The following is a 21,178-nucleotide window of genomic DNA, read 5'->3' as shown; positions in this document are numbered from 1 at the left end:
TGTTTTGGCCAATTTGACTTGGATGTTCTGTTACCTGTAACCGAAAGTCTCCCAACACAGAGCGGATCTGTGAGCGGCCAGAGGCTCTTGGGAGTGGGCAGAGTCTGGGTCCCCAGGGAGGCCAATTCTGAGACAGAGCATAGGGTACAGGACATTGACTACTGAGTGCCCTTGGGACCGGCTGAAGGAGGGAGGAGAGAGAGGTACACAGGGCTGGGCAGAGGGAAGAGTCAAGCTGCAGTGCAGGTCCAGGGGCAGTTTCAGCCAACCCTCCAAGCAGCCCTGGAGCCAGAACAGCCTTTGGTGTTGGCACATTAAGTATCATGGAAGGTGGGAAGAGGCCCGGCTCTCTGCAGCCAAGGCAAAGCCCGAAGGCACTGGCAGCTGGAGGCCACCTGCCAGTGGCCCTCCCGGTAACCGGAGCAAAAGCCCTTGCTTGAGGCGGGTCCAGGCAGCGCCCCTCTTAAGTCCATCGTGAAAGAGTATGTGGCAGGGAACAGCGCCTGACTAGGTACCTGAGGATGCGTTGGTGTTCACGTCCATACACCGTTGGGGTAGAAGCGGTGGACAGACAGACGGCTGGACTGGAAAAGAGATGGCCAGCAGCAGTGAAGGTCCAGCAAGTTCCCAGGTGTATCAAACTCAAGGAATCCCCCCTCCACCCCGGAACTGGCCTCAATAGGTCTGGGCACAAATCAGGTGGGAAGCTGGAGTCACACTGCACCAGGGAGGGGGTGGCCCGGAGCCACAGAACCATGGAGACTCAGGCAGGGGGCGGCGCTCCAGCACTTCTCAAGAAGTTTGGAGCCCCAGATGCAGGCAGCACAGTTGCCCACCCCTAATCTTAAGACAAAATCCATTCCTACCTAGGCTTCTCAGGAAGCCCCAGGCACTGGCAAAAGGCAAATCCAGCTTTATTGGTAAAAAAGACTTGACTAGGAATTCCTACCTGGCTCAAGTAGCAGCACCAACCAAAAGAATGGAGGGAGAGGGGGATGCAGGAAGCGGAAAGAAAAAAGGAAGAAGCAAGGAAGAAAAGGACGGAGGGAGGGAGTATGAGGAAGGAAGGAACTGCAGACCAGGGTCTGGATGGGGACGTGGTCTTGGAAGGAGAGAACTCAAGGCTCTGGGTGTGGGGAAGGGACCAGGGAGGGAGGGGTGGCCCATCGCCCCACCATCTAGAAGGGCAGCAGCTCTTCCACAGGGATGTTGAGGATGATGTCCATGTTAGGGTTGCACCTGGTAGGAAACAGCAAAGAGGGGTGTGAGACACCAAGCAGGGGCGCCAGAGCTGCAGGCAGGGGAGCATGGCCTCAGAGGAACACAACCTGTGACCTTACAGCAAATACACACACATGCGCGCGCGCGCGCGTGCGCGCGCCCACACACACACGTCAAAATGGAAAAGGAACTGGTTTGGCAGGACTCATGTTGCCCCACAGAGCTCTGAGGCCAAGAGGAAACAAGAGCTCAGCTCTGAAGTGCTGGGGCCCCTCAGGACGAGCGCTCTCTCTGGAGTCAGGATGACTGGTTTGGAAGCCTAACTCTGTGTCACCTTGAGCACACTGCTTCTCCCCTCTGAGCCTCTGGACATCACTGGGCACCTATGTAACAAGCACTCACTATGTGACAGACCCCAGGCGAGCCTCGTTTCCTCATCTGTCAAGTGGGGAGGGTCCACCTTCAGTCACTGATGGGACGATTAAATGAGACTGTGCCAGCATGTAATAAGTGCTCAGTAAATGACAGGCATTATTGTTTCCGTAAAAGTAGCAAGAGCAGTGGGTTCCCATGTGCACTATCTTCCCATCTCAGTGACCAGCACGAACATTTCCAAGGCTCCAGGATTACATTCTCCCTCCCAGTTCTCTCACCCACTCTCATGGTACATACTGACGCACGCTGAAGGATTTAGACATGAAATGTCAGGATGTCTGCAATTTACAACATTTCAGAAGAAAGAAAAAGGAAGAAATGAAGATGAAGCCAATATGGCAAAAATATAACTGTTTCTAAATCTAGATGGGTAACTGGGTATTCATCATAATACTCTCTGGACTTTTCTGTATATTTGAAATTGTTCAAAATAATAGTAAAAAAAAAATGCATCTCTGTACTGGCAATGCCCAAATTTCCATCTCCAGTCAGTATCTGTCTTCTGATATCTACACTCGTACCCCCAACTGCCTACCTGACAGCTCCACGTTGAGGTCTCTGTAAATTAAACTCAGTGTCCCAGTCAACTGCGGACTGACCTGCGTAAGCATCCTTCACCCCCCGGCCCCAGCCTTCCCTCTCTCTGGATCTGGCACCACTACCCACCCTGTGACAAAAGCCAGAAACCCAGGGGTCATTCTTGACACCTCCCTGTCCTTGACTTCCCACATCCAAATATCACCAAGGCCTACGGGTTTACCTTCTTCAATACTTCTCCACTCCATCCATCTCTCCTCTCTCTTCTGCCACCCACCCTAGCCAAGCCACTCCCGACCCCCCTCTACACACACGACTGCCAACCAGACTCCCAGCACCTCCTCTGGCCCCTCTCCAATATCTTCTCCACCCTCTTTTCAAAGTAACTCTTCTTGGAATGCAAATCTGATGTCACCACTCAGCTTACAATTCCTTTGCTTTCAGGGTCAAGTACCAAACTCTTCCCTCCGTCTACCGGGCCCTGCGTGGAGGTTCCTAGGGGCTGAGCTGTCCTGCTTCCTCCCCGTTACCCTCCCCACCACTCTGCATTCCAGCCTCATTCAGCCCCTGGTAAATGCCAAGTTCCCTCCTACCACACATGCTCCACAGCCTCACTGCTCGGCTTGTGATCCAGGGACTGGCAACGTCAGCCTCACCCAGGAGCTTCTCAGAAATGCTGACTCCTTAGCCCCACTCCAGACCTACCGGTTCAGCATCCGCTTTGTAACGAGATCTCTAGGTGATTCCTGTGCACATTCTGGTTGGAGAAGCTCTGCCTAGGGATGCGCCACTCCCACATTTTAGGAGAAAGCTTCTTCCCATTCCTGGTGTCTCCCTGCCCATGGAGGGGCAGCAGCAGGCATACTGCTCCTGGCCTCTCTTTACTCACTCTGCCCCTGGAAAGGGGTGCAACGACCTGAGCAGTGAGTCTGGAGAATAGGATGGGGCATGGGTGCCCTGTTCCCTCTCGGCAACGAGCAACCTGCAAGGACGACACTCTCTGCTCCAACACAGCTGACCAAGGAGCTCGATTTGCCTAATTCTGGGTTCACTATTCAGAAGCCAAGATATCTGGAGATAGAAGCTGTTGCTACATTCTCTAAAATCAGCTTTATCAGAATAAAAGTGAGAGTCTGGCCCATGTCTGCCTTGCCCCTTTCAGTCTTATTTCAATGTGTTCAGAGCTCAGATAAGGACGATGGTGCCTACTCACCACACCCCCAAGACGCCAGCACCACCACCTGGAAATGTTCTTCCTTCAGTTTCCCCCTTCAGCCCCTTTTGCCCAGTGAACTTCTATGCATCATCCTTCAGACCTTGGTTTAAACTGTCACATTCTCAGGGAAGCCTCTCTTGACCTTCCAGGCTCCTCTCTGTCCGGGCTACGCTCTGCCAGCGCCACATCCATACCTCTGCTTCAGCAGCTCTGGGGTCAGCTGCCACGGGACCTTTGTCGGTGGCTCGTTATCGATTAATGTCTGGTCCCCTCCTTGGCTCCATGGTGGTAGAGCCAAGGGTTACTTGCACTCACAGTGCCTGGCACTCCATAGGCACATCATAAATTTGACAGTACTTTTTAAGGAAAATAAGAGGAGAATGAAGAATAGGAGGTAGAGGAGGAGGAAAGAAAGGGAGAGGAAGAGAAGGAGATAGACATAGAAGCTAAGAAGAAGAAATAATTTGCGGATGGTAAGATCTGCCCCACATAGAGAGGCGTGGCCTGGTGGGATCCTCACCCTCAGACCCAGAGGGCCTGACCCAAGGGAGGGCAGGCAGAGAACTGGTTTTGGAAGGAGGGAAGTCCTTCCTTTGGGGCCCAGAATTCTGCCCCACGGAGAGAACACCCTTCTTTCCCTGCAGTGTGCCTTCCAGGCCATTCGTCTCTGGAGCCGACCACCCCACTCAACACTGTCTTCCTGAACACCCCAGGAGCTTAGGGGTGGACACACTTGGCTGAAACGTGGAATGTGGAATTGAAAGGGTCCAGAGAGATTACCTAACTCAGCCTGCTGTGCAGAGATGGGACACTAAGGCCCAAAGATGGGAAAGGTCACATCTGCTACACAGTCAGGGGCAAAGCCAAGGCAAAAACCCAGCCACCTGCCTCCTCCACCAGGCTGCCTTCCCCGAGAACAGAGAGCTTCTTCGAGTCCACAGCGTGGCTAGTTTAAGAGGTAGCTACACAAGGATCACATACTTGGATCTCCGAAGCAGAATGTCCGCAAATACAATCTCTCGGGGTTCCCAGATCTGAAACTGGAGCTGTTCCATCTCAGCCCTTAATATGGGTATTTCCTCCTCAAAATGGTCTATAAACTGAGGAGAGCAGGGGAAAGTGAGAAACGAAACATTCCCCAACCAAAGGGAGAAAAGGGCAAAATGAACAAGGATTATTGCTCATTCGTCTACAGAAATGGCCTGGGCTTTGTCACTTTTGTCACTGGGACTTCCGGACTCCAGACGGGGGTCCTCGCTGTGCAGGGCGGGGCTGGCTCACAAGTTACCGACGATGTTCGATGGTTCCGGTTAGGGGTGAGGGGATCGTGGAGAAGGGAGACAGGTTGCAAATGGGTGGCAGAGCTTGACAGTGAGAATTAACAGGGGCTGGTGGAGATGATGAAGGCCATTCACTCGGATAACTGATGAAGGTGCAAGATCACGAAAATTACCGCGAGAGGGTGGTGATGGTGGATTTCATTAACACTGGTCATGAGTGATGGTCAATGACAAGAATTAAAGAGGTGGAGACCGGGGCTGGGTAGTGAAATTAAAGTGATGGTCGTGTGGTGATGCTTGGCGATGGTGCTGCTGGGTCATGGCTGGTGGTGTTGGTTAATGAGGCAAACCCTAGGCCAGCACAAATCCCCTTCTCAGATGAATGACAAGTGGCATTAATGGCACTGCCAAGGAGGAAGGCTAACACCAGAGTCAGAGACCTCATGAGCGCCACATCAGGACAAGCCTGACTCCCACAGGTCCTGGGGACCACCCACCCTCCTGCTCTAGCACAGGGGTGACGACCACCTTTGCTGCCCACTCACTTCTCGGAACTTGTCCATGTATTTCAGTATGAGCCGGCTATTCCAAGTCTTCTGCAGGAGCGCTTCCTGATGAACACGCTGGATTTTCTGCAGAGGAAGGAGAGGTCTGGCCCCCAAGTCTGGCCCCAGGGGCGACCATGCACTGGGTAGCATGGTGGGTGTGTGGGGGGGCCTAGAGGCAGAGGACAGGGAAAAAAGCAGGGCTGGGGGCAGGACCTGGATACCTGCCACAGTGGCTGGCTACTCACCACCACCAGAGACCTCAGTAGGTTTTTTTTCTTATTCTGAATCTGGTTGGACATAGATGCCAGGACCATTCTGCACATCTCACTGAGGTCATCCAGCTCATCCTGGGGGTCAGCAGGAGGGTGTTGGCCACCAGCCCTGCCTCCCACATGGTCTGGCGAGGCAAGGCCATGGGCTCACCTACCTGCTGGCTGTCCTTCACCTGCTGCAGCTGGCGCACAAGGTTGGCAACCTGGACCGACTTGATGGGATACTCACGGTCCATGTAAGTGCTCATGAAGCTCACTTTCTTGTGGACCTTCTCGATCTTGGCATCCAGCTGTTCCACCTGCTGCTCCAGATCTGAAGAGATCAGGAGGGACAGAAGGCAGGATCCTCCCTCAAGAACCCCCCTGGGGAGACCCAAGAGGCAAAGCTCTCCTTGACCAATGAATTGGGGTCTGGGCTGAAGCAAGTTCACACAAGGCTGGGAGGTGGTGGACAGTTAAGCCCCTAGAGAGCTCTTTACCTTCACAGGAGAAGAGGCAGTACTGGGTAGGAAAGAAACTATCCCAGAGCAAGATCCCTAGGCAAGCCCCGGCTCTGCCACTGTCACTGCATGACCCTCACCAAGACCCTCCCTCTCTGGACCTCAGTCCCCTCATACACATGCTCCCAAGGCAATGAGCCCAGTGAAATGGGGCAACACTGGCTCCCAAGACATGACCAGGGCAGGATTAAGACAGTCTATCCTGCCACCCTCCATGGAGAGGATCCCCAGCGTCTGAGGCTGCCTGACACACTGCCCCTCCCCTCAGAAGGCTTCTAGTCTGCTCAGGGGAAAGAAACCACAGGCTCAGCAGGTCTGTGGCCAGTGACCTATTCCAGCCACTGACTCCCAGAGGGACGCTGGCAAGAAAGAGGGAGGCTGGGATTGGATGCTGGCTCCTAGCTGTATAACCTTCAACAGGCTACTTCATTTCCCTTACCCTCAGTTGCCTCATCTGTAAAATGGGAGAAAAGAAAAACTTCCCTGCCTTACGGGTAGTCGGAATGATGGAGAGTGAGCCCATAAAAACAAAGCACGTAGGGCCTACAAGCGCTAAGTGCTTGATAAGTAAGCTGTCAGCTGTGCATCTTAGCAGTCCCATCGGCCTCAGAAGGGAGGTGATGGGCCTGATGGTTTCCGAAAGGGAGGTGCAAGGGGAATGCCCAGCAGCTGACCTCCACAGAGGGCCAGGCGAGGGTCAGGGAGTCAGCCCCAGGGATTCTTACTGTGTATCTTGGATTCCTCCTTCTCCTCCCATTCCTGAAGCTCACACTTCATCTGGTGCAGCTTCTTCTCGTTTGAGTACTCCAAGATGTCAGCGATGGTCTGTGGGAGTGGGGGGTGGGGAGGAGGGTCAGCTCACCCCAAGCCTCCACTGGTGCGGCCAAAGCACGGACTGTCAGAGGACTCAGCACTTCCTCAGAGGAGTCTCCAAACCCAACCCCACACATACTGTGTGCCAGGCACAGCTCCTCTTCGGGGTGGGTGCTGTCGTGCCCCAGATTTACAGGGCTCAGAGGTTAACCCAAACTCTTCCAGCTAATAAGTGCTGATGGGCATGAGTCCCCACCCCCCGCCACCCCCAGTCTGATTCCAAAGCCCAGGTAGGTGGGCCGGGGCGGGGGTGGGGGGGTGGGGGCGGAATGTGTAAGAGATGTATCCTCCACATGGAGGAAGCAGCTTGCGCAATGGGCCGGGAGAGGCCGGGAGAAAGCAGGAGAGGGCGCCCAAGCGCTCAGGAGGGCGGCGTCGCGGGCTGGACCGCAACGCAGGGCAGAGGCAGGGCTGCGGGGCCACGGTGGGGGCTCACCGTGAAGACGTCCTCCTGCTGCAGCATCACCCTCACTTTCAGGGCCGAGCTGTCGTCCGTGTCCTGGATGGTCTTGATCAGTTCCCCACAGAGCTTGGTGAGGAAGTCCTCGTGGTTGCAGAGCTCCTGGTGCGCGGTTCGCCGGTTCCTGAGCATCGTCTGCAAGCGGAGGAACAGGGAAGGGGGGCAGTGTTTCGTGATGCGCGGAGCTGGCCGGAACCTCCGGGAGCCTAGGGACCACTTCCCTCCCGCCGCAATCCGCCCCCTTGCGGCCTCGACTGGTAAATGTCACCCGAGCTGGGCGGCGGTTCCCCATTGTCTGCGGGTCAGAGCACCTTGAATTATTTCATCCTTTCTGAAACACCCATTTTCCCATAATTTTACACTCTGAGGTGGGGATATATCTTACAGTTGGTGGCGTGTTACAGTCTAATTGACAAATATTTTATTAGTGGGTAATTAAGATAAAGGTACACCTTATTATCAATGGCTTCTTAGAATCGATGAACTATATAGTACTAGCAATAACAGAAAACGCCCAAGTAGGAAAGAAGATGGCCGAGGAGACGGGCCTTGTCTGGAGAAGAAGCAGGAGAGGCAGAGTGGATGATAATCGCTACCATTTCTCGTCAGGCAGCTGAGCTGAGCGAGGATTGTTTCATACAACAGCCCCTGGGAAAAGAATAAGCCTCTAAGGGATTAAGGGACTTGCCTAAGGGCCCCCAAGCAGGTACACATAACCTACAATAATAATAACAACAAGAACAATTGCTGAGGGCGCCTCACTCAGCAGGCGGCTCAGGGTATCAGCTTACCCTCCAACAACCCTATGTTCCCCAGCTCTATTTTACTGATAGGTGGATGGATGTTCAGGCAGGTTACATGACTGCCCCAAAGTTGCACAGACAGGAAGTAGTGGCACCGGAACTCGAAAGGCAGACTTCTGACTCCCAATGTCTACCTTTCCACCACACTAAGATGAGGAGCTGAGTGGGCCTAAGGCTGCAAGGCGGGCTGAACCCCACAGTGATCAAGACTTGGATGTTAGGCCTCGACACGCCTTGGTTCAAATGCCAGCCCTGCCACTTCCCACCTAAGGGAACCTGGGCACGTTAGTTAGCCTCCCAGAACCCTGCTGTACTCATTCCGTATGTTAGGAAACTAATACCGGCTTCAGAGAGCTGCTGCTATAAAAAACAGATGAGGTAATATTCACAATCAAGCCGCTTAGTGGCGCGTCTCACACACTCAGTGACGAGTCACCATTCTCACCGGTTCTCACCCTCCACCTCTGCCAGGCTATGTGCTCTCTTCTTTATTCCTTCTGTTCTTCATTTCTCTGTCCTTTGCTAGAAACTACCTCTTCCTATAGCCCTCAGCTGCCATATTCCTCACACAATAAATGAGTAATAGTGCAAATGCACAGCGTACTTATTATGAACTCTAAAGTATGCTAAGCACTTCCCATGCACTACCTCACTTGGGACTATTATTTTTGGTTTTGGTTTTGTTTTTTTTTTGCGGTACGCGGGCCTCTCACTGTTGTGGCCTCTCCCGTTGCGGAGCACAGGCTCCGGACGCGCAGGCTCAGCGGCCACGGCTCACGGGCCCAGCCGCTCCGCGGCATGTGGGATCTTCCCGGACCAGGGCACAAACCCGTGTCCCCTGCATCGGCAGGTGGACTCTCAACCACTGCGCCACCAGAGAAGCCCACTTGGGACTATTATTATCCCCATTTTAGAGAAGCAGAACTTGAGGGTCAGAGAGATGCAGTACCTTACCCAAGGTCACTGATCACAGAGCCCTTGTCCTTGAAGTCTGGGCTCCTAGCCACTCCACCATCTTGCCTTCACATCTCCAGACCAAAACATCTCCAAATATGGCCCACAGGGACCAGAAGCATCTTGTGAAAAATGCCAGTCTCTGAGTCTGGGGCCCACTGAGCCCCACTCCCAGGTGATTCTGATAAAGTGTAGAATTAATGACCTCTGCTCTAGAAATGGATCTTCCCTGACCACCAGCTCTAGGGTAGAAACCCTGCTTTGTGCCGTCCTGACCCTTACCCAATTTGTAATTACATAATTACAGTTTGTAATTATGTCTCCCCTTTTCCCAATTTATTTTTCTCCTAGGACTCATCACTACCAAACATAACATGTTTTTCTTATTATCTTGTTTCGTGTCTGTCTACTCAACTAGAATTTTACAGCCAGGAGGGCAGGGGCTTTGGTTGTTTTGCCACAGCTGTATGTATCTCCAGCACACAGGACAGTGCCTGGAGCTCCATAAGTATGGGTTGAATACACTGATGGGTACTATTCTTTGGGGGTTTTAATTCATTTATTATGTGTCTCCCCACTAAAGTATAAGCTCCGTCATAGCACAAATTCTAAGGGCCGTGTTCACGGCTGTGTCCCCAACACCCGGCTTGGTGCCTGGCATATCGTAGGCATTCTCTCAGGAGTTGTTGATCGAATAAGTGACTGTCCTAAGGCTGAGGGGCAGAGTCAGGATCCTACTTCATATCCAAGAACAAACCAACTGAGTCATTTCTACTCCCTTGCTCTGTTTCCCCCTTGTCCCCACAGCCCGTTCTGCACACAGCAGCAGCAGCCCAAGGACTCCTGTGAAAATCTAAGTCAGATCATTTCCCCACTCTACTCAGAATCCTCCAGGGTCATCCTGCCTTACTCTATGCAAACACAAAGCCTAATCATGGACTACAGGGCTGTATACAAGCTATCTCCTTCCCCCCACAGCCCACCATCTTTCTTCCTCATCACCTGGCCCATCACTGACCTCACACCAACCTCAGGGCCTTTGCACTTCCAGTTTCTCGGCCTGGAACATTCCCCCTCAGATGTCACCACCTTAGCAGCCTTCCCTGACCACCCTCCTAAAAGTCATGGCCACTCCATCCTCTGTGCCTCTTTAGCCCCTAACCTTATTCTACACTTCTTCATAGCTCTTAACCCTCACTACACATATTACATTTTTATCTGTCTTACTTATTGTCTGTCTCCCCGAATAGAATGTGAGCTCCCTAAGGTCAGAGTCCACATCACTGGTGAATCCCCACACCTAGAACAGGGTCTGGAACATAGTAGGTGCTCAAATATTTGTTGACTAAACAAATGAATGATTACAAGAGACAGTATTAGGAACTGGTTAGGAGCACAACTTTTAGAGCCAATTGTCCCAAGTTCATGTTTCAAACAAAAACACATAAACCCTTCTAAAGTCAGGATAAAAATAACATCAGAGGGCTTCCCTGGTGGCGCAGTGGTTGAGAGTCCGCCTGCCAATGCAGGCGACACGGGTTCGTGACCCGGTTCAGGAAGATCCCACATGCCGCGGAGCGGCTGGGCCCGTGAGCCATGGCCGCTGAGCCTGCACGTCCGGAGCCTGTGCTCCACAACGGGAAAGGCCTCAACAGTGAGAGGCCCGCGTACCACAAAAAAATAAAAATAAAAAAAATAACATCAGAAATATGAGTTCCTACTTTACGAATGCAGGGCTGCCTCTAAACCATTTTTGCAAAATTGAAGGTTAAAGGAAAAAAAAGGTTTCAAGGCAAATACATTTTCCCCTATTTCTTCATATAACAGTCATTGTTCATTGACTCATCATATTAAAAACTTTCCTGAAGAAGTTAAGAATTCTTCTATAGTATTTTGTAGCATTTATAGTATTTGGTATTTTACTTTCTCCTATGGACACAAAAGCCCCCTCTTCTTCTAGTCATTTCAAGTACTTTGAAACAATGTTCAGAAGCCATAAAAAAAACAATGGATGGTAAGAAAGTCAATTATCAGAAGTTCTATTAGTTGATGTGAAAATTTTTAATAGCAAAAGCTCCCAAGCCTTGCTTTAAGATGTACTGTATTCCGTGAAAGGCTGATTTACTGGAAATTTTAAAATGAACAAAAGCCACTAAATTGTGCTCCTAATGCAGTAAAATAAAAAGTGATTCTGCTCCGAGGGAGCATAGTCCTGCCAACACATTGATCTTGGACTTCTGGCCTCCAAAACTGTGAGACAATAAATTTCTATTGTTTTAAGTAAAAAAAAAAAATTAGTGATTTGTTTCCCTGGGATCCTCCAAAGGTGAACAGCGAGTTGGTTTTATTTGTTCTTTCATAGATGTTCATGTATTTCATGTTTTAATGCATTGCAGTCATTAATGTTAAAAAAAAAGTGATTCTGATCATTTTCCTGAGTCTTAAACACGAAGGCAAGGGACTTCCCTAGTGGTCCAGTGGTTAAGACTCTGTGCTCCCAATGCAGGGGGCGCAGGTTCGATCCCTGGTCAGGGAACTAAGATCCCACATGCCTTGCAGCGCGGCCAAAAAATACAAAAACAAAGGCAAACTGCTGTTTGCCTAACTGGCTTTGACCCCTGGTACTGCATTTTCTAGCTGCGTGGTCTGTGTCATCTCCCTGCACCTCGGTTTCCCCATCTGTAGAAGAGGGATGATGATAAGCGTGCCCACGGGGTTGCTGTGAGGATGAGGGGTCAAGTCAGGCACCCATGAAGTGCTCAGTGCGTGTTTGCTATCACCATCCTCCGCCCCCTGCCCTGGGCCCTGGTGCCTGCGGAAAGATGCTCGTCATACTCTCACTAGTCGGATTTTGGTCTGTGTCTTCCCCGAGTCCAACTTTCCTCCGCGCAGTTCTAGTGGATTCCTCGGCTGACTTGTCATCCACAAGGTGGGCTTGGATTGCAACCCTAGGGTATAGGAAAGGACAGAGAGAGTGTGAGTGTAGAGGCAGGTCTGGGGTTAGGTCCCAGGGAATGCACCAGCCATGAGAAACCCCAATGCCATCCACTCATGTCCTTATAATATACGACAGTGAGACTGAGGAATGAAGCTCACATCCATCAGTTAGCTCCCAGGCCCCACTCTGAGCCTTGTTATAAAGGACAGAGAAGCCCAGGAGACTTCCACATACCACAGTGACGGTGGGGTTGAACAGAGGGGAGGAGAGGGGTAGCAGCAGGAGATGGCCAGACATCCCCAATCTCTCCCACCAAGCTGGCCGGTGGCAAGCTCAGAAGGGGTAGGGGTTAATAGCAACAACTAATGAAGCAGACAGCCTGGGTTTGAATCTGGATTCTGCCTTCTACTAGCTATATGACCTTGGGCAGGTCACATGACCTCTCTGTCCCTCAGCTTTCCCATCTGTAAAACAGAAATAATCATCATGCCTACCTCACAGAGTTGTAGTGAAATTTAAAAAGAAGTTACTATAAAGTATTTGGAATAGTGCCTAACCCATATTCAGTGCTAAATATAAATTACTAGCTGTCACTGTTATTACCAATGACCTGAGAATTGGGATCAGGACCACAGCATCAGATAAAGGCACAGGAGCCGTGCAAAATGCTAACCAGCTGTCTCCGGAATACCTGTAAAAGCTGTGGTCCTGCCAGATGAGAAGTACACGAAAATAATTCAGATCGGAAGAAGGCATTAGGAGGGCATGTCCTGAGAATCCCTGCTTCCTCTCCACGCGTCCTGCGCAGTTATGAGGCAAATCACACAGATGATCACAAACGCTACTGCTGCCTTGTCAGCCCCCGCCAACATCTCTGTTGGAGGTGCAACCCAGTTCATTTTTGAAAAATATTATTTCTTTTATGGATCAATATCCTTAATTTAGTATTAAGTGTTGAAGTGACAAAGTAAAATTAGAGTAATTTTGTGTTAAAGTTATGAATTATCTGTATGTATCTGGTACTTAATTGTATTGTTTGAGAGATGGAGTGATTAATAGATTAATTTTGTGGTTCTAATTTAAAATGTGTAAGTGAGATTTTGATTTAGATTTGTTTCAAGTTGAAAGGTTTAATACACTCTTATTAAATGTGTATAAATTACAACTTTTAAATGAACATAAGATTATCCATATTTAGAAGTTTATTTATTAGATATACAAGACTTACATTAAATACCCAACGGTTTTGTTCATCAGAACAAGTGAACTCTTTGAAAATGAAAGTGAATATATTAAATTTTAAAGGCGGCTTAAACGATTTAGGAGAATTTAATTAACCAACTTCCAAAACCCCCTTCACAAGGGTTTTTAAAAATTATAACATTTGTAAGCTGAACTTAAATACTTAGCAAGATTTATTGCTTTAATAAGGAGTATTTCTTTTCATTAATGGTGGTAGCCCTGATTTATTATTTTTGTAATTAAACTTTTTATTTTTAAATAAATTCAGATTACATTTACTTAAGAAATAATGCAGAGAAATCCTATGTTCCCTTAACCCAATTTTTCCCGACCGTAACATCTTGCAAAACTAAGTACAATATCACAACCAGAACACTGAAAGACAGAACATTTCCACAACCACAAGGATCTCTTATGCTGCCTTTTATTGCCACACCCACTTCCCTCCCCTTCCATGCTCCCCCTACCTATGTCAATCACTAATCTGTTCTCCATTTCTACAAATTCTGTCATTCCCAGATGGTTATACAAATGGAATCATACAGTATGTCACTTCTGAGATTGGCTTTTTTCACTCAGCATAATTCTCTGGAGATTCATCAAGTTAGTGAATGTATCAAAAGTTCTTTCCTCCTTCTTGCTGAACAGTACTACATGCTATGGAATGGATGTACCATCGTTTGTTTTTTGTTGTTGTTGTTGTTTTGGGGAGTTTTATTTGCGGTACGCGGGCCTCTCACCGCTGCGGCCTCTCCCGTTGCGGAGCACAGGCTCCGGACGCACAGGCCCAGCGGCCATGGCTCACGGCTCACGGGCCCAGCCGCTCCGCGTCATGTGGGACCTTCCCAAAACGGGGCACGAACCCGTGTCCCCTGCATCGGCAGGTGGACTCCCAACCACTGCGCCACCAGGGAAGCCCACCATAGTTTGTTTAACAACTCACTCATTAAAGGACATCTGGATTGTTTCCAGTTTGGGGGTTTGAATTATGAATAAGGCTACTCTGGAACTTTCATGCACTTTTTTTTTTTTCACTTTTTTAAATTGAAGTACAGTTGATTTACAAGCTGTCTTAGTTTCTGGTGTACAGCAAAGTGATTCAATTATATATATTATATATATATATATATATACTTTTCATATTCTTTTCCATTATAGTTTATTACAAGATATTGAATATAGTTCCCTATGGTATACAGTAGGACCTTGTTGTTTATCTATTTTATATATACTAGTTTGTATCTGCTAATCCCAAACTTCTAATTTATCTCTACACCCACCTTTCCCCTTTGGTAGCCATAAGTTTGTTTTCTATGTCTGTGAGTCTGTTTCCCTTTTGTAAATAAGTTCATTTGTATCATATTTTAGGTTCCACATATAAATGATATCATACGATATTTGTCTTTCTGATTCACTTCACTTAGTATGGTAATCTCTAGGTCCATCCATGTTGCTGCAAATGGCATTATTTCATTCTTTTTTATGGCTGTGTAGTATTCCTGTGTGTGTGTGTCTGTGTGTGTGCGTCTGTGTGTGTATACACACCACATCGCCTTTTTTTTTTTTAACATCTTTATTGGAGTATAATTGCTTTACAATGGTGTGTTAGTTTCTGCTGTATAACAAAGTGAATCAGCTATACATATACATATATCCCCATATCTCCTCCCTCTTGCGTCTCCCTCCCACCCTCCCTATCCCACCCTTCTAGGTGGTAACAAAGCACCAAGCTGCTCTCCCTGTGCTATGTGGCTGCTTCCCACTAGCTATGTATTTTACATTGGTAGTGTACATATGTCCATGCCACTCTCTTTTTGTCCCAGCTTACCCTTCCCCCTCCCAGTGTCAAGTCCATTTTCTACATCTGCATCTTTATTCCTGTCCTGCCCCTAGGTTTTTCAGAACCTTTATTTTTTTATAGAGTCCATATATATGTGTTACCATACTGTCTTTGTTTTTCTCTTTCTGACTTACTTCACTTTGTATGACAGACTCTAGGCCCATCCACCTCACTACAAATAACTCAATTTCGTTTCTTTTTATGGCTGAGTAATATTCCATTGTATATATGTGCCACATCTTCTTTATCCATTCATCTGTCGATGGACACTTAGGTTGCTTCCATGTCCTGGCTATTGTAAATAGAGCTGCAATGAACATTTTGGTACATGACTCTTTTTGAATTATGGTTTTCTCAGGATATATGCCCAGTAGTGGGATTGCTGGGCTGTATGGTAGTTCTATTTTTAGTTTTTTAAGGAACCTCCATACTGTTCTCCATAGTGGCTGTATCAATTTACATTTCCCCCAACAGTGCAAGAGGGTTCCCTTTTCTCCAAACCTTCTCCAGCATTTATGGTTTGTAGATTTTTTGATGATGGCCATTCTGACTGGTGTGAGGTGATACCTCATTGTAGTTTTGATTTGCATTTCTCTAATGATTAGTGATGTTGAGCATCCTTTCATGTGTTTGTTGGCAATCTGTATATCTTCTTTGGAGAAATGTCTGTTTAGGTCTTCTGCCCATTTTTGTATTGGGTTGTTTGTTCTTTTGATATTGAGCTGCATAAGCTGCTTGTAAATTTTGGAGATTAATCCTTTGTCAGTTGCTTCATTTGCAAATATTTTCTCCCATTCAGAGGGATGTCTTTTCATCTTGTTTATAGTTTCCTTTGCTGTGCAAAAACTTTTAAGTTTCATTAGGTCCCATGTGTTTATTTTTGTTTTTATTTCCATTTCAGGAGGTGGGTCAAAAAGGATCTTGCTGTGATGTATGTCATAGAGTGTTCTGCCTATGTTTTCCTCTAAGCGTTTTATAGTGTCTGGCCTTACATTTAGGTCTTTAATCCATTTTGAGTTTATTTTGTGTATGGTGTTAGGGAGTGTTCTAATTTCATTCTTTTACATGTAGCTGTCCAGTTTTCCCAGCACCACTTATTGAAGAGGCTGTCTTTTCTCCGCTGTATATTCTTGCCTCCTTTACCAAAGATAAGGTGACCATATGTGCGTGGGTTTATCTCTGGGCTTTCTATCCTGTTCCATTGATCTATATTTCTGTTTTTGTGCCAGTACCATACTGTCTTGATTACTGTAGCTTTGTAGTATAGTCTGAAGTCAAGGAGCCTGATTCCTCCAACTCTATTTTTCTTTCTTAAGATTGCTTTATTATTCGGGGTCTTTTGTGTTTCCATACAAATTGTGAAATTTTTTGTTCTAGTTCTGTGAAAAATGCCAGTGGTAGTTTGATAAGGATTGCATTGAATCTGTAGATTGCTTTGGGTAGTAGAGTCATTTTCACAATGTTGATTCTTCCAGTCGAAGAACATGGTATATCCCTCCATCTGTTTGTATCATCTTTAATTTCTTTCATCAGTGTCTTATAGTTTTCTGCATACAGGTCTTTTGTCTCCTTAGGTAGGTTTATTCCTACCTAAGGTATTTTACCCTTTTGGATATGCTCTTGCACTGGTTTTTGTGTGACCATAAGTTTCACATCTCTGGAACAAATGCCCAAGAGTGCAATTGTTGGACCATTATGGGAAATGTGTGTTTAGTTTCATAGGAAACTGCCATATTCTTTTCCAGAATGGCAGCTCCATTTCACATACCCACAAGCAATGTATGCATGACCCAGTTTCTCCTCGTTGCCAACATTTGGTGTTACTACTATTTTCCATTTTACCCATTCTGATAGGTGTGCAGTGACACCTCTTTTTGGTTTAATTTGCATAGCCCTAATGGATAATGATGTTGAACATCTTTTCATGTGCTTATTTACCATGTGTATTTCCTCTTTGGGTGAAATGCCTCTTCATGTCTTTTGCCCATTTTCTAACTGAATTGTTTTTCTAGTGAGTTTTGATGGTTCCCAATATATTCTACAAAGCAGTCCTTTGTCAGATATGTGGTTGGCAAACATTTTCTCCAAGTCTGTAGCTTGTCTTTTCATACTCTTAACAGAGTCTTTCAAAGAACAAAAGTCTTACATTTTGATGAAGTCCAACTTGTCCGTTTATTTCATTTTTCTTTTATGGATCCAGCTGTTTGTGTAAAGTCAAAGAACTCTTCACTTGGCCATCAGTCCCAAAGATTTTTCTCTCCTATGTTTTTTCCTAAAAGTTTTACTGTTTTACATTTTACATTTATTTTTTACTTCATTTCTCCAGTGGTTGACTGTGGGTCCTGGAGCCAAACTGCCAAATATCACAGCCTGGATGTGCCCATCCTACCTGTGACCTTGGGAGTTACACCTGTCTCTGCCTCAGGTTCCTCATCTGTAAGAGGAGGTGATAACAACAGCACTCACCTCATGGGGTTGTTGGGAAGATTAAATGAAGTGATAGGTGTAAAGTGTCGAGAACAGTATCTAGCACATAGTAAGTGGTTGGTATATGGTAACTGCTCTTGTTCTGTTTGTGGGTGTGTCTGTTACATACCTCACCGCTTCCCCAGTGAAAGAAAAGGGCAAGAGCTTCCTTGTAGATGCTGTTTGAATAGGGTCTAGGACCAAAGACAAAAATTCTGTCACTAACACCCGGTCTTGGGCTTCCCTGGTGGCACAGTGGTTGAGAGTCGGCCTGCCGATGTAGGGGACACGGGTTCGTGCCCTGGTCTGGGAAGATCCCACATGCCGCGGAGCGGCTGGGCCCGTGAGCCATGGCCGCTGAGACTGCGCGTCCGGAGCCTGTGCTCTGGAACGGGAGAGGCCGCAACAGTGAGAGGCCTGCGTACGGCAAAAAAAAACAAAAACAAAAACAAAAACTACCACCAGGTCTTGTGCTCATCACTTTATATCAATGACTCTCAACAGGGGTGTTTTAGATATATTGGCGGGGGGGGAATCTGTGGGTTCTCATTGGGGGCCCAACTGGCATCTATAGGTGGGGGCCAGGGACACGAGATATCCCCCAGAACAGGACAATCCCACAGAACATAGAATTCTCCTGTCCTCCATAACTCTCCTAAGTCCTACTAGATATGACATAGGTAAAACCCCTATTTATAACAATCTGATCCCAGAACCTGACTCTGTTTTACATATAGCCACAAAGAATATTTTTCAGGGTTTTACTATAATGCTGAATTTTCCAAGAAAGCAGCTACAATCAAGGGTAGATTGTGCTTTTTTTGTTTAGAACTTTACCAAGAGATGGGCACCACTTTGGAAATCACAGTTGCAATGAAAAATCCCTCTTGGTATGTTGAGTCCCTGATTTCCCACCGTGTGTCACTCTGCATTTGCAACTGTTATGTTCACCATGACTCCACATCTATGAGTAAGCTTCTGATGACTTTCTAATGTCTTCTAGTGGACTCCATTCTGAGCATGTACATACTGAAATATACTTTATTTAACTATAAATAACTTTCCATTTCCTTTACAGTTATGGTATTAAATTAATATTTAAAAATTATATATGTAGGTAGGTTATATTATCTATGAAGTTTATTTCAGGATACTAAAGGAATATTACAAAATATTTGTAATATTTATCATTAAAAGGAGTGTTGGGTCTGAATAGCAATGCTTTATACAGATCTTCTCATTTAATTCTCACAACAATCCTATCAGGTAAGGATTAGTGTCCTCATTTTCCAAATGAGAAAACAAAAACTCATTCATCTCTCTCACTTTCCCAAGAGAGAGGATGGCAGAGCCAAGGCCTCTGAACTCCCCTGGAAGGCATGACAGTGATGTGGCAGAGATTATCCCAAGTTCACCAAACCCTGATTTCTTTTCCTCCTGGACACATAGCTGGACTATATTTCCCATCTTCCCTTGTGGTTAAGGGTAGGCATGTGACTGAGTTATGGACACTGGAATATGAGTAGAAGTGATGTGTGTCACTTCAAGTCTATGCCCTGAAAAAGAAATACCCACAGGATCATCCATACTCTTGCTCTCCCTCTTCTCTCTCTGCTGGATGCAAAAGTACCCAGCAGAGGACTTCAAGGCCTTAAAAAATGTCATTGCCACAAGGTGAAGGAGCCTAGATCCCTGAATGATCACATGAAAAAGATTACTCCCTCCCCGCTAGATCCACAAATGTACTTCGACATAAATGAGAAATATGTTTCTGTATTAATACTTGAAATCTGGGGATTGTTTGTTATAGCAGTTAGCCTACCCTGATATAAATGTTGTCACCAAGGGCCAAGAGCATCCACTCCATCCTGTCCCCAACTCCACCAGCACCCAAGTGCCTCTGCCCACCTGGCTGGACGGTAGTCCAGGTCTTCATTTTGCTTTTCTTAGTGTTGACAGTTCGTGGGATTGGAGGCAGAGTAGATGGCTTGGCTTTCTGTTTGGACCGCTGCCATGGAACATAATCCTACCAGACACAACACAAATCAGTCACACAACTCATGGGCTCAAATCCCAGCTTACCCCCTTACAGATATCTGTAACCTTGATCAAGTGGATTTACCTCTCTGAGCCTCAATTTTCTCATCTGTAAACTGGATCTAATTATAAAAGCTACCTCCACAGGTTGGTACAAAAATTCCAAAAGATGATATTTGTAAAGCATGTGGTAAGTGTTCCATAAGTGTTAGCTATCACTTTTTCAGCTGCCAGCCAGAATTTACTAAGCACATCGGCTGGGAGGTGCTAAGAACTGTGAGAAACAGAAGGCATGGAAAAGACCCAACAGGGAAGCAATCAGAGATAAATAAGAGAGCAGCATAATACACCCTTACATCCTGATAGGTGGTGAGAAACTGAGCTTCAGAGCCACACCCCGTGTCCCACAGCAAATGCACGACAGAGCCGGGCCTGGAATCCACGTTTCTGGATTCTATGGCCCAGGACAGTCACCGCCGTGGGCGTTGAGAGCAAGCTGACTGCAAGCCCAGGGTCAGCAAGCCCCACCCACATACCTTCCCTAGCCCTCTTGGACTCACCAGAACCTGGAACTGGGGGACTGTGGAGCAAATCCCAGCGTGGTTGAGTCTGGAAAGTGTTGGGGCGGGAAAGAACTCCCATCATTCCCAACCCACGGGATGCAAGCAGCAAACGTGAAACTGGCATGGGGTCTCGAAGCCGAAACCTCACCCACTAGGGACACAAGCCAAGCAGGAGCTGGAGAACTCGAGGGAGAGGCGGGGCTCGGGAGATAGGGCCGGGGGCGGGGGGAGGGCGGGGTCAAAAGGCCTTGGGACAACACCCGGCGAGGACCCAGCCAGAGATAGGTTGGGCGCACGCATGCGCGGTCCACAGCCCCTCCATACGCCTTTTACGTACTTCGGAAAGACGCGCGCCATTAGGGGGAATGGAAGAAGAGTCCGGAGGCCTTGGGGCCCCGATCTTTTGGGATGCCTATTTGTTCGGCTTCTCCAACTTCCTTGTCTCAGCGTGGGTCGCGCGGTAACCAAGGCCACTCAAACTTCCCAGCGAGACCTGCCGCTTTCTTGCCTGTCTTGGTCTCCAAGGAAACGGACGCAGACTACCGAGCGCCTAGAGGAACGAATATCGCAAGGGAAAAAGTAGCTCTCTCCACATTCTTCTCATCGTGGTTTCAAATTCCCCTCAGCTGGCCCAGCCTATCATGCTAAAGAATCAAGTCATATTTCTTCTCTCAGCAAACCTCCATCACTTCCTTCCCCATCCTTACTCTTGGCTAATGACGTTGCTTCCTATTTTACGAGGAAAATCACGGGGCTCAGTAAACTCATAATTTCACATCACTTCATTTACCCACCTACATGCCTCCCTCCTGAGACTGTGTAAACTGCCTACTGACACCGATTCCTACAATCGTGCACTGAATCCTGTCCTCACTCATTTTCTCTATGATATTCCCTGGGCAATTCTCCCCGTTTTCTCCATCACCCCTTCCTCTGTATTATTCTCATCGCTTTACCAACATATTTTAATTTCTCCTATTAAAAAAAGTGACC

The 21,178-nt window shown here is 47.5% G+C and overlaps 1 protein-coding gene across 2 annotated transcripts; it reads right to left on the bottom strand.

Annotated features, from left to right (window-relative positions):
* Positions 1–890: 890 nt before the first annotated feature.
* C15H20orf96 (chromosome 15 C20orf96 homolog) lies at positions 891–20,345 on the bottom strand. Of its 2 annotated transcripts, XM_022592765.3 has the most exons (10): positions 20,183–20,345; positions 19,494–19,611; positions 11,935–12,047; positions 7,319–7,477; positions 6,735–6,834; positions 5,665–5,822; positions 5,483–5,584; positions 5,235–5,321; positions 4,391–4,509; positions 891–1,239 (listed from the first exon to the last, which is right to left on the bottom strand). In XM_022592765.3, the coding sequence occupies exons 2-10, from the start codon at positions 19,519–19,521 to the stop codon at positions 1,179–1,181; spliced, it is 927 nt and encodes a 308-aa protein (XP_022448473.2). In that variant the 5' UTR covers positions 19,522–19,611; positions 20,183–20,345; the 3' UTR covers positions 891–1,178. The 2 variants fall into 2 exon arrangements, with proteins under 2 accessions (XP_022448473.2, XP_089752793.1); XM_089896667.1 differs by lacking the exon at positions 20,183–20,345 and having other exon boundaries at positions 19,494–20,141.
* Positions 20,346–21,178: the final 833 nt, after the last annotated feature.

This window comes from Delphinapterus leucas, chromosome 15, assembly GCF_059928025.1.
Source record: "Delphinapterus leucas isolate spDelLeu-1000000601 "Yukka" chromosome 15, BTC_Dleu_Yukka2, whole genome shotgun sequence".
Taxonomy (NCBI): Eukaryota; Metazoa; Chordata; class Mammalia; order Artiodactyla; family Monodontidae; genus Delphinapterus; species Delphinapterus leucas.
This window is presented reverse-complemented; position numbering and strand designations above follow the sequence as displayed.

Coding starts and splice junctions, on each gene's coding strand:
- C15H20orf96 (XM_022592765.3), bottom strand. CDS start 19,521: ATGAAGACCTGGACTACCGTCCAGCCAG. Junction 12,048..19,493: donor CTGGACTACCGTCCAGCCAG/GTGGGCAGAGGC, acceptor CCTATACCCTAG/GGTTGCAATCCAAGCCCACC. Junction 6,835..7,318: donor AGCAGGAGGACGTCTTCACG/GTGAGCCCCCAC, acceptor CCACTCCCACAG/ACCATCGCTGACATCTTGGA.